The sequence below is a fragment of the Eucyclogobius newberryi genome, unplaced genomic scaffold (genome assembly GCF_026437365.1).
Source record: "Eucyclogobius newberryi isolate DKJ021-1_F unplaced genomic scaffold, fEucNew1.0.hap1 SCAF_20, whole genome shotgun sequence".
NCBI classification, from domain to species: Eukaryota; Metazoa; Chordata; class Actinopteri; order Gobiiformes; family Gobiidae; genus Eucyclogobius; species Eucyclogobius newberryi.
In genome coordinates, this window is record NW_027315835.1 from 20,846,509 (window position 1) to 20,862,799 (window position 16,291).

The 16,291-nt window shown below is 45.3% G+C and overlaps 2 protein-coding genes across 2 annotated transcripts in view; one reads left to right on the forward strand and one right to left on the reverse strand.

The window, feature by feature from the left end:
• Positions 1–9,937, reverse strand: part of cpped1 (calcineurin-like phosphoesterase domain containing 1) — a 53,186-nt gene extending 43,249 nt beyond the window's left edge. The window contains exon 1 of the mRNA XM_072456362.1: positions 9,749–9,937. Coding sequence (XP_072312463.1) covers positions 9,749–9,818 — 70 coding nt within the window. The 5' untranslated portion in view covers positions 9,819–9,937. The remainder of the gene's footprint in view (positions 1–9,748) is intronic.
• Positions 9,938–14,668: 4,731 nt separating this feature from the next.
• shisa9a (shisa family member 9a) overlaps positions 14,669–16,291 on the forward strand; it is a 103,633-nt gene continuing 102,010 nt past the window's right edge. Inside the window, exon 1 of the mRNA XM_072456549.1 lies at positions 14,669–15,353. Within this exon, the coding sequence (XP_072312650.1) occupies positions 14,827–15,353 (527 nt within the window). The 5' untranslated portion in view covers positions 14,669–14,826. The remainder of the gene's footprint in view (positions 15,354–16,291) is intronic.

Below are 16,291 nucleotides of genomic sequence, written 5' to 3' on the forward strand. Positions count from 1 at the left end.
ATTAATTAGCGATACAAGATGGGAGAAAATGGACGGACAAAATGCTACTATTTCAGCTTCTCTGCCTGGATTTATATACAGTGCATTGGACAGTTATGCTTTCTTTGCAGATTGCGAACGCCCTTTAGATTTATCTTCTGAACAAACTTTTTATCCTAAGTCGCTGTACAAAGACATAAAAGCTATAGAGATTAGGTGTCATCTCCAGGCATTAGTCATTTGCTGCAAAACATGTTGATGCGAAAGCAGTCCAAAGTCGAAAGTCCATTATTGGAACACACACAGCCCAGAGGAAAGTGTAGGGCTGGTATGTGGGTATTGAAAGTCCGTGGGGAATATAAGTTATATATGTGTTGTCTTTTATTGGATTTGTCCGTAACCATTGGTGCTACAACCACGTGTCAAAGCGTGAATGGCACCAGGACAAAGTGTTTTACTTAAGGCTGATAGCACATGTGAGAAGAGCACTGTGTCTAATGAAACGCAAATATTCATTTACAAAGTGGGCTTCCGGATGGTAGCAGTTAAGTACAAGCCCAGATGTTTGGAGCACCATGGGAATACACTCTCGGAGATCAGCCTGGAAGTACACAACTTATTATAGTGACTCACAGGCATGAATACAAAGAAAGGATTTGGGTGTGTATTGCAAAGAAAGAAGAAAGACTAAACAATTAAGACCTTTTTTATGCTATTTCAATCCAGTAATAAAGAATAAAGAATGCTACATGGTGCGTACACAAAAACATATGAGTTGTTTGTACTTTTAATACATACATAAATTCAATAATACATTTGTTTTTCACTAAATGCAGTATGTGTTTTTCAAGACTGGAAAAAATATGAATCAATTGATCAAGCAAACATAGCATGCCCAGTATTATTAATCAAGTTTGTATTGTATTGCCACCATTGTTTTTTTTGAGGGGCTCATTCTGAAAGGGAAACTCCTTGTTTTTTTAGGGTAGTACTTTTCACTCACTGGTGTGGTTTGTCAAAGAGCTTATGGATTTTTAATGTGTCAACTTTCATAACTTCATGAAATATATCCATCCATCCATCCATCCATTTTCTACCGCTTGTTCCCTTTCGGGGTCGCGGGTGACTGGAGCCTATCCCAGTGACTTCGGGCCCCATTCATTTATTTGTATTGTATTACCATTAATTATTCTGTTGAGCTTTTTTGCAACTGACACCAAATAAATATGCATCCCTCAATTATGAACATAAACAACAAAAACTAAAATTCTGTGCCATTTAATAAACTATAATGTCATCTCTTCCTCCAAAGTCTGAATTCCAAACTACATGCAATGCTTTTACTGACAGAGGCTCTGGACACGAACTAAATCCTAAAGCAGAAGCAGTAGTAAAGTGACTAAAAGCAGAAGTGAAAGTGTGGCACATATATCTGTATGCAGCGGAGTGGCTCTGACTGTGGGCTACAGCTCAGCTCTCTGTTTAACATGCTCCACGTGCAGCACGTTCCCAAATGAATCCTGTCCTCCAGAGACACAGGAGAGCGAGGGAAGACTCAGTGTGGCTGCTGGGAAATACAGGAGCAACAAGATCTCCCTTCGGCCTAATTGACATTTATGAACCCAACAGGGACAACACACTAACTTTTATAATTATAATCAGCTCAGAAATGCTTCAGACTGACAGTACCAGGTCGGCCTTGAACTAAACTCCATTTTATAGCGCATGGCTTATACTTCTAGACTTTTTACAACCAGTCGGAAGACCCCGGGTTAGTTAAAGGTGCTCTCGTGAACTTCTCTGACCTGAACATGTTATTGTTTAGAATATTTCATAGCATGACATTCTGCTGGTGTTGTAAACGCTAAATATATAAGTATCTTGAAGCGGCGTCTACTCTCCACAGATCTGACATGTATCCCAGACCAAAGCAATAACATCTCCATAGAGACAAGCAGGTGAAGCACCCTCCAGAGAAGTTACATTTGTCATAGATTGGAGCTTTAATGATTAGGAATAGGGCCTGACTGATTCATCGATTTGGCATTAAATCAGCTGATTATTGCATCTCGTGAGACATTGGCCAAAGTTTTGCTGATTTGTGCCAAGGTTTTTGATTATGCTTTACAGGTCCAATTCAGCCACAAACACATTTTACCAACTGCGGCTCCTTCAACAGGGACATCTTTTTTGATCAGCGGACAGAAGTTGACAGAGTGTGCTTGCCCAAAGCAGTCACTGAGGACCAACACCCATTTTATCAACATCTTCCAGCCAACTTCAGCTCCGCCCACATGGACCTGCCACTCCTCCTGCTCTGATTCCACGGGGCAGAGGTGACTCCTCCCCGTGCTCTACCATGCGCTCTCAGCTTTTCCCCGTGCACTTTCCGCGCTGGCAGCTGCAGCCACATTCACGCTCCGAGCTCCGAGCTCCCTTTGTTTCACACAGACACCGTCAACAAATGTGTTTCTTGTCACGTCTATAGACAATAAAATAAGAACAAAACTAACAAGACAACTTCCTCTGCCATCTGTGGAAGTTCCGCTAACAGCAAATAACCACTTCCTATGTTTGACCGTCCCTATGTGTGGCGCTTTTGTACGATTAACGACAGACCCAGTCTCGTCCGCCCCCTCCCTACATTTAGCGTTCGCTAAACTAATCGTCCCAGACAAAACTCGACCAAAGCTTTTAGTGTTAAAACTGGGTCTTGATCAGTGGACGTGCGCCAGGCTCTTCCTGGACATTGCAGTGGCCTTAGTGTCGACTGACAATCTGACCAGCGTGTGTTCTAACCCTCTCCCCAGGCACCTGCCATGCGGCTGCGTGGATCAACACAATGGGCTATTGTGTCAAATTATCTGCATGTTGAATTGTAATTGTGTCTTAATTAGGGCTGGGTATCATGGCCAATTTCCTAAATCGATTCGATTTCGATTCATAACGTCCTGAATCGATTAATCACGATTCGATTCAACTGAAACTGTGTTACACAATACAAATGTACTTTATTTTTTCTTTTCACCATAAACAAGTTTTAAGTGCAAACTTGTAAATTGGACAGTTTAAACTTCAGCTGTAAACAAAACTGTCTCAAGTCTCAAAAGTGCAATTTTGAAACAAAGTAGTTTTTAGAGCAGCTTGTGAGGCTCAGTTCAGTGTGACGTGCATCAGCTGCATTATCTCCACTGCACTAACCATTATTTGCAGCGTTGTCGTCACGACTGCTGTGTCTTTGCTGGTCAGCCCCCCACTCTAGTATGACCCCCCACTCCTGTATGACCCCCCACTCCTGTATGGCCCCCCACTCCTGTATGGCCCCCCACTCTAGTATGACCCCCCACTCTAGTATGACCCCCCACTCCTGTATGACCCCCCACTCCTGTATGACCCGCCACTCCTGTATGACCAGCCACTCCTGTATGGCCCCCCACTCCTGTATGGCCCCCCACTCTAGTATGACCCCCCACTCTAGTATGACCCCCCACTCCTGTATGACCCCCCACTCCTGTATGACCCGCCACTCCTGTATGACCAGCCACTCCTGTATGGCCCCCCACTCCTGTATGGCCCCCCACTCCTGTATGGCCCCCCACTCCTGTATGACCAGCCACTCCTGTATGGCCCCCCACTCCTGTATGGCCCCCCACTCCTGTATGACCCGCCACTCCTGTATGACCCGCCACTCCTGTATGACCCCCCACTCCTGTATGACCCCCCACTCCTGTATGACCCCCCACTCCTGTATGACCCCCACTCCTGTATGACCCCCCACTCCTGTATGACCCCCCACTCCTGTATGACCCCCCACTCCTGTATGACCCCCCACTCCTGTATGACTCCTGTATGACCCCCCACTCCTGTATGACCCCCCACTCCTGTATGACTCCTGTATGACTCCTGTATGACCCGCCACTCCTGTATGACCCGCCACTCCTGTATGACCCCCCACTCCTGTATGACCCCCCACTCCTGTATGACACCCCACTCCTGTATGACCCCCCACTCCTGTATGACACCCCACTCCTGTATGACCCCCCACTCCTGTATGACCCCCCACTCCTGTATGACCCCCCACTCCTGTATGACTCCTGTATGACCCCCCACTCCTGTATGACCCCCCACTCCTGTATGACCCGGCACTCCTGTATTGCCCCCCACTCCTGTATGACCCCCCACTCCTGTATGACCCGCCACTCCTGTATGACCCGCCACTCCTGTATGACCCCCCACTCCTGTATGACCCGCCACTCCTGTATGACCCCCCACTCCTGTATGACCCCCCACTCCTGTATGACCCGCCACTCCTGTATGACTCCTGTATGACCCGCCACTCCTGTATGACCCCCCACTCCTGTATGACTCCTGTATGACCCCCCACTCCTGTATGACCCGCCACTCCTGTATGACTCCTGTATGACCCCCCACTCCTGTATGACCCCCCACTCCTGTATGACTCCTGTATGACCCCCCACTCCTGTATGACCCGCCACTCCTGTATGACCCGCCACTCCTGTATGACCCCCCACTCCTGTATGACCCCCCACTCCTGTATGACACCCCACTCCTGTATGACCCCCCACTCCTGTATGACCCCCCACTCCTGTATGACCCCCCACTCCTGTATGACTCCTGTATGACCCCCCACTCCTGTATGACCCCCCACTCCTGTATGACCCGGCACTCCTGTATTGCCCCCCACTCCTGTATGACCCCCCACTCCTGTATGACCCGCCACTCCTGTATGACCCGCCACTCCTGTATGACCCCCCACTCCTGTATGACCCGCCACTCCTGTATGACCCCCCACTCCTGTATGACCCCCCACTCCTGTATGACCCGCCACTCCTGTATGACCCGCCACTCCTGTATGACCCCCCACTCCTGTATGACCCCCCACTCCTGTATGACCAGCCACTCCTGTATGGCCCCCCACTCCTGTATGGCCCCCCACTCTAGTATGACCCCCCACTCTAGTATGACCCCCCACTCCTGTATGACCCCCCACTCCTGTATGACCCGCCACTCCTGTATGACCAGCCACTCCTGTATGGCCCCCCACTCCTGTATGGCCCCCCACTCCTGTATGGCCCCCCACTCCTGTATGACCAGCCACTCCTGTATGGCCCCCCACTCCTGTATGACCCGCCACTCCTGTATGACCCGCCACTCCTGTATGGCCCCCCACTCCTGTATGACCCCCCACTCCTGTATGACCCCCCACTCCTGTATGACCCCCACTCCTGTATGACCCCCCACTCCTGTATGACCCCCACTCCTGTATGACACCCCACTCCTGTATGACCCCCCACTCCTGTATGACCCCCCACTCCTGTATGACTCCTGTATGACCCCCCACTCCTGTATGACCCCCCACTCCTGTATGACTCCTGTATGACCCGCCACTCCTGTATGACCCGCCACTCCTGTATGACCCCCCACTCCTGTATGACCCCCCCACTCCTGTATGACACCCCACTCCTGTATGACCCCCCACTCCTGTATGACCCCCCACTCCTGTATGACCCCCCACTCCTGTATGACCCCCCACTCCTGTATGACCCCCCACTCCTGTATGACTCCTGTATGACCCCCCACTCCTGTATGACCCCCCACTCCTGTATGACCCGGCACTCCTGTATTGCCCCCCACTCCTGTATGACCCCCCACTCCTGTATGACCCGCCACTCCTGTATGACCCGCCACTCCTGTATGACCCCCCACTCCTGTATGACCCGCCACTCCTGTATGACCCCCCACTCCTGTATGACCCCCCACTCCTGTATGACCCGCCACTCCTGTATGACTCCTGTATGACCCACCACTCCTGTATGACCCCCCACTCCTGTATGACTCCTGTATGACCCCCCACTCCTGTATGACCCGCCACTCCTGTATGACTCCTGTATGACCCCCCACTCCTGTATGACCCCCCACTCCTGTATGACTCCTGTATGACCCCCCACTCCTGTATGACCCGCCACTCCTGTATGACCCGACACTCCTGTATGACCCCCCACTCCTGTATGACCCCCCACTCCTGTATGACACCCCACTCCTGTATGACCCCCCACTCCTGTATGACCCCCCACTCCTGTATGACCCCCCACTCCTGTATGACTCCTGTATGACCCCCCACTCCTGTATGACCCCCCACTCCTGTATGACCCGGCACTCCTGTATTGCCCCCCACTCCTGTATGACCCCCCACTCCTGTATGACCCGCCACTCCTGTATGACCCCCCACTCCTGTATGACCCGCCACTCCTGTATGACCCCCCACTCCTGTATGACCCCCCACTCCTGTATGACCCGCCACTCCTGTATGACCCGCCACTCCTGTATGACCCCCCACTCCTGTATGACCCGCCACTCCTGTATTGCCCCCCACTCCTGTATGACCCCCCACTCCTGTATGACCCGCCACTCCTGTATGACCCGCCACTCCTGTATGACCCCCCACTCCTGTATGACCCCCCACTCCTGTATGACCCGCCACTCCTGTATGACCCGCCACTCCTGTATGACCCGCCACTCCTGTATGACCCCCCACTCCTGTATGGCCCCGTCAACATATTATAGCTATATTATTAGCGGTGTGGCTCGTCAGGTCACTGTCAGGTACGACTGCGTTGACCGTGATGTCCAGGTGTTATGCCAACTCTCTCTGCAGATTCGGCATTGTCGTTATGATGGCGTCTTTCACACACACGGAATAACTTTCTGTCAGATGTTTACGTTGCACCATAACGTAGTGTGGATCTAGCGCATTAACAAGCCGCTTGTTCATGCGCTAGATTTACGCCCGTTCTCAGTCAAGTACGGGCGTAAATCTTTGTAGACAAAAGTTGCGATGGCTTCTGTTATCTGTATGACCAGTGGAGAATCGGCTGGTAATATTAGTGATTCCCTAAGTTTCAGTTGTTTTCCCCGGGCGGCTTGTTGTCGGAAGCTAACGTTAGCGTAGTGTGATACCTTGTCAAGTGGTTTCCACTTTGGTTTTATCCGGCTCTTTGTCCTTAGTTGTTTTGAATCCAAAATGGTTCCAGACGTCAGACTTGAGTTGGGACAGCTCGCTGAGCCGAGTTTTACCTGCGTCTTGCACGCTTGACAAGCGGACGTAAACGCGCCACTGCTGCACCACGCACAAGACTACTGAGGTTAACTTGATGGGGGGAAAATCGATCTCATGCCTTATGAATCGATACTGCAAAATTTAAATTACATCGATCCAAAATCAATTAAATTGATTTTTTTACCCAGCCCTAGTCTTAATAGTAGTTTTAGAATTTTAAAGAGTTTCGCTAACGAAAGATCTTTTAATTTAGATTAATTTAAATGTGATATTTTCAGGCTATTCGTGTATTAGTTTAAGTAAAACCACAAAGACATGACAGAAATCACAAAACAGTTTAAGACATAAAAGAGTGCAAAGAAAATAATTTCAGTCATATGCACAGTTAAACAAAACAGAGACAAACAGAGCCATAGTCACAAATATGTTCACTTTTTCATCTGTGCAAAGGTGCAAAATAAAAATCTGATTCATGACACAACTCCTTTGAATAATTTACACAAGAGAATCTATGATGTTTCCAGGCAACAAGCTCCGAATACTCTTTTTTTCTTGTGAACGTGAATTTCAGAGTCCCTCCACATCACCATGAGTATCGCTCCAAAACATCCATATCGGTCAGGGAATGATATGATAATCATTAATTTTTGTTAAAAGGCTTTTCATGATCTGCTTTTATTTTCATCAGAGCTTTATCAGAATGAATGAACTCAATAATGTATTTTGAACCTGTGCTTTCGCCTTACAGATTCTGCAGAGACAGAAAAAGCAGGTCTCCCCAGACGCAGGAACACGAACCAGCTGAGCACAACTTCAAACACCAAGTGGAACCATTTCTCAGGTCGCAGACTGGAAACAAAACTAATCATCATTTCACATGAGGACACCAGGGGCCCGCTACAGACGCAATAATCAAATACTCCACGTTTCAGTTTTCCCCCGAGTCTGCCATTGAAGTTCTTTCCTCTGGAGAAAGTGTTTCTTAAACTCGGCTGGTGGTAAACAAATTAGAACGTAGGTAGAAATCAGTAAACATAAAATTAAACGACCGAGGCATGCTGTGATTTTGATTCCCTCCGAAATTAGTTTATTCATCAGCAATAGTTTTTTTTGTTTTTAAGTGGCAGGAGTTGAAAGTCCCCAGCCAATGAAATGATCAAAATACTGTAATGTATACTTTTAGTTAGAAGTTAAATGAAATCTGTAGCCTATACGATATTTTGGATTATCACAATACCAATCCATTAGAAAGGTAAATATAGGGCTGCAATTTTTTTTTTTTAACTGATTAATCCATTATTCTTTCAATTAATCAATTAATTATGTAAATTGTGAATGGCCCATGAACATGAAGATTTTACTCAATATTTGCCATGAAGCAGGGCTGTGCAATTAATCAAAATCCAATTTCTATTATTACTACTGGTCTAATCAATAACAAAACAATAGTGTAATCGAGTAATCCATGTTGTTGTGCATTTGTACGTGTTTCCTTGAGTAGAAAAGCTGCTCATGGTTTGTACTGTTATGTGTGTACTTTTTCAACAGTTTGATTCTGTAAGATATGTCATTAACTTTCATCTGTTTGTTCTCTTTATTTTCAGTGTTTCGAAGCAAATAATCATCTGAATAATTGGGATTTCAATTATGATTTCAATCTTTTCCATAACCAAGCAGCCTCATCATGAAGTTAACGAATTGTTTGAGGACATCCTCCAGATGAGAAAGACAAACTAGATTTTGATCACAAACAAAAAGTACATCAAGTCTCTCAGCACATATCATGTTTTGGAGTCTGTGTCTGGACCACCTAAGGATTATTTGACTGCTAAATTATCTATTTTCTCTCAATAAAAAAATTAAAAAACATAAAAGTACAGCTTTACTTTACAGCAAAAAATACAATAAAATTGCAAATGTTACTAAACGTTAAAATAAAAGTATAATATCTTAAGTTGAATGTGGCTTATTACTAAACATGATCAAACTTGATTTAGTTAGAGTTTTTTTAACTTTCAATTTAGCCTCAAAGTAAAGTCATATTGTATCCCCGAAGACCTGAACAGTAAAATTATAAAGACAGATACTTTTTGCCTGTTGTATTATCTTTAAAAAACAAAAATAAACCACACCGTGTATATATATATATATATATATATATATATATATATATATATATATATATATATATATATATATAAAACATAAATGTATAACCTGTGTCAACATAGTCTCAGCAGAATATGTGGGAAATACTGATTAAACGCATTGTTCCTGTGGTAGTTGTATTTTGCTTTTATAAAAGGTAGTTTGCGTAACTCGTTTCATTTGACGTAAAGTTTAGTTTTAACACCTACTGCCCGTTATTAGAAGTATAAAATGTTATCACAAGTAAAGTACAATGTATTAACACTACAATAAACCAGCTGACATGACTTCCTCCGCACGAGCCACAGCTGCTGATAAGCCAACTCCTGCTAGCACGTTAGCACTTAGCTTCCCGTTAGCTTCCACATTCAAAGCAAGTTAAATACAAGCACAATATGAAACAAATATGATCCAGTGCTTTTTTCTGTGTCACTTATGTCACTTTAAAACAGCAGCAGCCGCATGTCGGAGTCAGAGCAGGGGACCGAGCAGCGAGCTGAGGCGTTAGCTGGAAGTTCGGCTAAACATGCTAATAACATTTACCTTCTGTCAGTCCGCCAAACGTGCGCTGCTTCGCCCTGAGGAACACGTCCCGCTGCTCCGTGACAGCCATGTGTGTTGCTAAATGCTTGTTGTCAAGGCGGTGCAGTGTCCTCTCCTCGGTGTCCTGCGGGTGTCCTGTGTGCGGCTGTGGGGCTCGGAGCTCTGCCTCTTCACACGCCCGGTCCTGGTCCTGGTCTTCCCCACAGCGGCCCCCAGTGACACTGCAGGAGCCCGGCTGCATGTGCAACCTGTTGGACCGGTCCAACTTTAAACGTCTGAAAGTGTCTGAAGCGGATTCAGTTAATGTTACAAATATATGCTGTCTGGAGTCGTTCATTTTATTTTCAGAACTAAACCTAAAATTGTACTTTGCAGACTAGTTTGTTTCCCTGACACGTTTTTGAAGGACCTCTCTCCATGGTGCTGAACGTCTCTGTCCAAGGTTCTTCTTTTGTGAAAGGTGCTTAGACTTAAAGTGCAAAAAATAGCCAAATCCACTTTAATGAGCTTTTAACCTTGCTACAACAAGGTTTTCTCATCATTATCTGACTCATCCTTGTTATCATGTCCTGCAAATGAGGCTTGAGTGCTCAGATAACTTGTTTTCACCTATCCCCTATCCCCACCTAAAATGTAATTGTTGTTGTTGTTGTTGTTGTTGTTTTATGGCGGTTGGCATCCGAGTGTTTATATTAAAGATGTAAGCCTACTTTTCCCCAGTTTGTTAATTTTGTTGAAGTTTTTATTTTATTTTACTTTTTGGATTTGGACATGAGCAGCATATGTCTCAACTGTTACCTAGCAACGATGTTGTAAATAATGGCCAAAATACAAATAAATTATATAATAATACTCAATAACACCTTTTTTTAAAACATACATGTATATAAATGTATTTATTTGTATATATTTATTTTTCACAAACTGTAACTTGACAAATGTAAAAATATTATAAACAGAACAATGAGAATCTTACAGGTGCAATTTAAAATTTTTTGGTGGAGGGTCTGCTACCTGCTTGTAATGTTATGGCTCTCTCTGGAACCTTCCACAATATGGCATTAAACCTATCTCAATGGAGAAAAGCCAGTAACTCCTCCATATTTATTAATACACCTTAATAGAACCATCTTGAATTGAATGAAGACAGATATCATACATACCGTTTAATGCCATACTGTGGAACATTCCAGGCAAATTACATTTCAATAAAGACAATCAGGTGACGGAGCCCACACCGGAAAAGTTACACAATGCACCATTAAGCAATTAGAGAACACAAAAAGATATCTTATCACTAAAATCTTATCACAATGCAGCTTATAATAAAATGACAACCAATATCTATGGTGAATAATATATAGACCTGTGGGTGAGACCAATATTCATCAATCTGTGGTACAGCCTCTAAAGGTACGTGGGGCCCTCTGCATTTTGAGTATTTATACAATTTAGAGATAAATGCATTAATTTATTTGGAAACATCATTGGAACTCCAAGGTTAAGTTTTCATGTTTATCCCCAATTTATGCCTAATAAAGTTTAGATTTGTTGTTACTCGGAATAATAAATGTGATCTTTCATAAAGTTTGTGGCCTATTCATGCTTTTATCAGCTCAAGAATAGACCATTGCAATGCACTTTATGTTGGTGTCTCCTCAGCCGCCTTCAACACATCCAGACGTCAGCACGATTCTTTTTGCACTCCATTGGCTTTCCGTTTCTTTTGTAATTGATTTTAAAATGTTACTGTTTGTTTTTAAAGCCCTAAATGGCCTGGCACCTCCTTATCTGGCCGAGCTTCTGTCTGCCCGAAGCTCAAGCAGCACTTTAAGGTCAACAAATCAGCTTCTGTTGGACGTCCACAGAGCCAGACCCAAAACACTGGGGTGATCGAGCCTTCTCTGTTGCTGGTCCCAGACTCTGGAACAAACTGCCCTCTTTATTTAGTACAGTTTATTTTTACTTATTTTTTATGTTTTGCCCCGATTTTTATTGTGAAACACTTTGGTCAATTTGAGTGTTGTAAAGGGCTCTATAACTAACGGTTGGTTGATTGATTGATTGATTGATTGGATTGATTGGATTGATTGATTTATATTAATATATTCGTGATTGAGCCAAAATATTTTAATCGAGCTTCGTTTTTATTTATTTATTTATTTTTTTTTTTTTGGGGGGGGGGGGGGGGGGGGGTTGCTTTTGGTTAAGGTTCCTTTAAGGCCCCAATTCACTTTTCAGAACGTTCTTTGTAGGTTGTCTGAACTTTTGTAAATTCTATCCTTCAGAAAACCTTTACAAAACCTTCACTTTTTGTTATATAAACGTGCTCCAAACTCGTATAACTCTAATCTTTATATAAAAGAATGCATTTATAGGTGTATACGTCATAAGGCGCTGGTACAGCTGGCAGCCCGGTGTAAACGCTCTCTCTTCTTTCTCACACTTATTGTGCTTTATCTCCTATATTTTGTAAATATAGTTAGTATATTTTTTCTATTTTATTGTACGATAGGGACACGCGCTGGAATAGTTTTTTAATTCAACTGTTTTTGACTTTTTTCGGCTGGATTTGAGCGTTTTTCGTTGCGTTCGTTGTGTTGTTGTGACGTGAGCTAGCTCCGAGCGAGCCCACCAGCCCCCCCCCCGCGCCCTCCGGCCGCGCTAAAGTACGGCGTGTCGTCGGTACACGTTTATATACACGTTTATATGAAAGAGGAACTTCACGAACGATCGGGACACGCACTGGAATCGCTTTAAATTAACTTGTTTTGACTTTGTTCGGCTGGATTGAGTGTTTTCGTCGTGTCGTTGCGATGTGTCTTGGCTCTGAGTCCCCCGGCTCCGGCCCCGCCCCCCGGCTCCGGCCCCGCCCCCCGGCCGGCGCCGTACCGCGTTTCCACAAAGGAGGAACTCATGAAACTGCGGAGAACAGTCGTCTTACCCGGAGATCGTCACGTTATCCCGGCGCAATACTGACCTAACCTAATACTGATGTGCAATTCTGTCGTATGTGCAATTACTGTGAAATTCATGTGCAATTCATGTGCTGTTGTGACACATATTCATGTGCAATTACTGTCGGGATCACATGCAATGGTATTTATGTATTTATTTATTTGTCTATGGGAGTTTTTATTTATTTATAGGAGATCTTCTACTGAAAGTGTTTTTTCAGACTTCCTATAAGTGATCTGTTCTTCTGTATCTACCTCTGTATCTACCTGCGTTGCACCAATGAAATTTCCCCATGTGGGACAATAAAGGATTATCTTATCTTATCTTATGCCTTAAAAGCTGATTCAAAAACAAACATGTGCCAATGACAATCTGGAATATGTTAAAAAATCTGCTTCAAGAAAAGTTCTACATTTTTATTCTGATGCACAGCAATGAAAAAAATCGATCATGAAAATCCCAAATAAAGTACAAATAGTAAAACACATTTCTTGTCAAACAGGTTGTGCTTTTTACAACAACATTTCAGTGCAGTGCCTGCCATTGTGTTGTGGCTCAGAGCTTAAAACAACGGCACAACTTCCAACTCCAATCTCTGGATCCCAAATCTCCTTTGTGCCTTTTCCTGTCCAACGTCTCCTCTCTCTCTCTCTCTCTCTCTCTCTCTCTCTCTCTCTCTCTCTCTCTCTCTCTCTCTCTCTCTCTCTCTCTCTCTCTCTCTCTCTCTCTCTCTCTCTCTCTCTCTCTCCATCTCTCTCCTCCTCTTCCTCTCCATCTCTCTCCTCCTCTTCCTCTCCAACGTCTCCTCTCTCTCTTTTCCTCTCCATCTCTCTCCTCCTCTTCCTCTCCATCTCTCTCCTCCTCTTCCTCTCCAACGTCTCCTCTCTCTCTCTCTCTCTCTCTTCCTCTCCATCTCTCTCCTCCTCTTCCTCTCCATCTCTCTCTCCCTCTCTCTCTCCATCTCTCTCCTCCTCTTCCTCTCCATCTCTCTCCTCCTCTTCCTCTCCATCTCTCTCCTCCTCTTCCTCTCCAACGTCTCCTCTCTCTCTCTCCCTCTCTCTCTCCATCTCTCTCCTCCTCTTCCTCTCCAACGTCTCCTCTCTCTCTCTCCCTCTCTCTCTCCATCTCTCTCCTCCTCTTCCTCTCCAACGTCTCCTCTCTCTCTCTCCCTCTCTCTCTCCATCTCTCTCCTCCTCTTCCTCTCCAACGTCTCCTCTCTCTCTCCCTCTCTCTCTCCATCTCTCTCCTCCTCTTCCTCTCCAACGTCTCCTCTCTCTCTCTTCTTCTCTCTCTCCATCTCTCTCCTCCTCTTCCTCTCCATCTCTCTCCTCCTCTTCCTCTCCATCTCTCTCCTCCTCTTCCTCTCCAACGTCTCCTCTCTCTCTCTCCCTCTCTCTCTCCATCTCTCTCCTCCTCTTCCTCTCCATCTCTCTCTCCCTCTCTCTCTCCATCTCTCTCCTCCTCTTCCTCTCCAACGTCTCCTCTCTCTCTCTCCCTCTCTCTCTCCATCTCTCTCCTCCTCTTCCTCTCCATCTCTCTCTCCCTCTCTCTCTCCATCTCTCTCCTCCTCTTCCTCTCCAACGTCTCCTCTCTCTCTCTCTCCATCTCTCTCCTCCTCTTCCTCTCCATCTCTCTCCTCCTCTTCCTCTCCATCTCTCTCCTCCTCTTCCTCTCCAACGTCTCCTCTCTCTCTCTCTTCCTCTCCATCTCTCTCCTCCTCTTCCTCTCCATCCTCTCCCGTGCGCACCGGGCTCTCCCACCCTCGTTTCTTCCATTCGCTCGGCGCGCTCTCCGTCTCCGCGCGGCGCTTTCTCTCCCTCTCTCACTCCCTCATCTTCCACTGTGCGTAAAGAGCGCGCCGATGGATGTGTACAAGTGACGCGCTCCCCACAACACCACACAGACAAGACAAGACGAAGCGGGAGTAGTTTGGAGCGAGGGAGGGAAACAAAAACAAAAACAAAAAACAAAAAACAACAACAACTCAACGTGATCCTACAGGTTTTTATTTTTGTGGTTGCCTGAGAGAAGATGCCACCGTGCGCCCCGCTCGGAGGTACGCGCCCGGACTTTTTGCCAAATAACGCCACCTCTCCAAGTGTTTTCGCGTAACGGGGGGGATGAGCACGATGCGAGGGAAACACTTTCTTCTGGGCTTCTTGTTGCTCAAACTCATGGCGCTGGTGTGCAAGGCGGACGGGGAGCCGGGTCTGCTCGGCGGCTTCGTGATGATCGCCACGTCCAACGGCTCCAGGGAGGAGGAGGTGAGCGCGTCCGAGGAGACCCCGCACGTCGAGGACAAGTGCCGGGGCTACTACGACGTGATGGGCCAGTGGGATCCTCCGTTCATCTGCAAAACGGGCAATTATTTGTACTGCTGCGGCACCTGTGGCTTCCGCTTCTGCTGCTCCTACAAGCACTCGCGCCTGGACCAGAGCACCTGCAAGAACTACGACACGCCGGTGTGGATGAAGACGGGCCAGCAGCCGTTCAAGAAGATGAACAAGCTGCGCGACAGCACCAAAGACAAGACCAACCTGATAGTGTACATTATCTGCGGGGTGGTGGCGATCATGGCGCTGGTGGGGATTTTCACTAAGCTCGGTTTGGAGAAGGCGCACCGGCCGCAGAGGGAGAACATGTCCAGGTGAGGTTTGTGCAGAGCTCTGTGTGGAGCGGAGTGCGCTTGTTTACTTACAGAGAGGAGGAAACAGAGTGGAGAGGATGTGCAAAGTGTAGTTTCCATCAGATGCGCCAGTGAAGAGTAAAGCGCACAGTAAATAAACTTGTTCTTCCGGTGACTCGTCTTTAGATTGATTCATGTCAAGATTAGACTCAAGTAAAAAACGCCTAAGCCGTTTTCTTTTTTTGCACTTCCATTCTCAGACAAAGACAGAAACAGCTGATACAACACCCCAAATAAATCCAGGATCAGAATGACTTTTATTCATCCAGAGGAAATTATTTTCATTTCAAACATGCCATTTACCAGTAGAAGAAATAAAGTCATCAGAAATTAAAAAAAAACTGAATTAAATATCAGTATTAGTAAGAATACAAAACAAAAAATATGTATTTTAACCCCGTTGCAAAAAAAGAATACATTTACAAAATTGTATTTAATTATGGTCTACATATATTTTAGTCTATATTTATTTAAGTCAATCCATCAAAAGATTGATTTCAAACGTTAATTGTATAAAAACTGAACCTGTGCGTGTAAACAGTAAACAGTCTACCGCTGGACGAGCTCATGCAGCCGTCCATCAGGTTGTGGAGCTGGCGGAGGGAAAGTCCAGCATCCTCCTCCCTTCATCCATTCACAAGTGTAGCAGAGCCTAAATGAAAGCATGGACCCAAAAATGGAATCATATCACAACAGAAAAAATATGATTGGATCATAAAGAGAATGCCAACAAAATAATTTGATTATTATTAGATTTTTGGATTTAAACAATTATTAAAATTATATGTAAACAGCAAATTCTTCTGATATCTGATCATTATCCTGCAGATTAAACCCTCAGATTTAGCAGTTTGTATGTCTTTTAAATAGTCTTAAATATCCAGAAATCCGATAAGAAT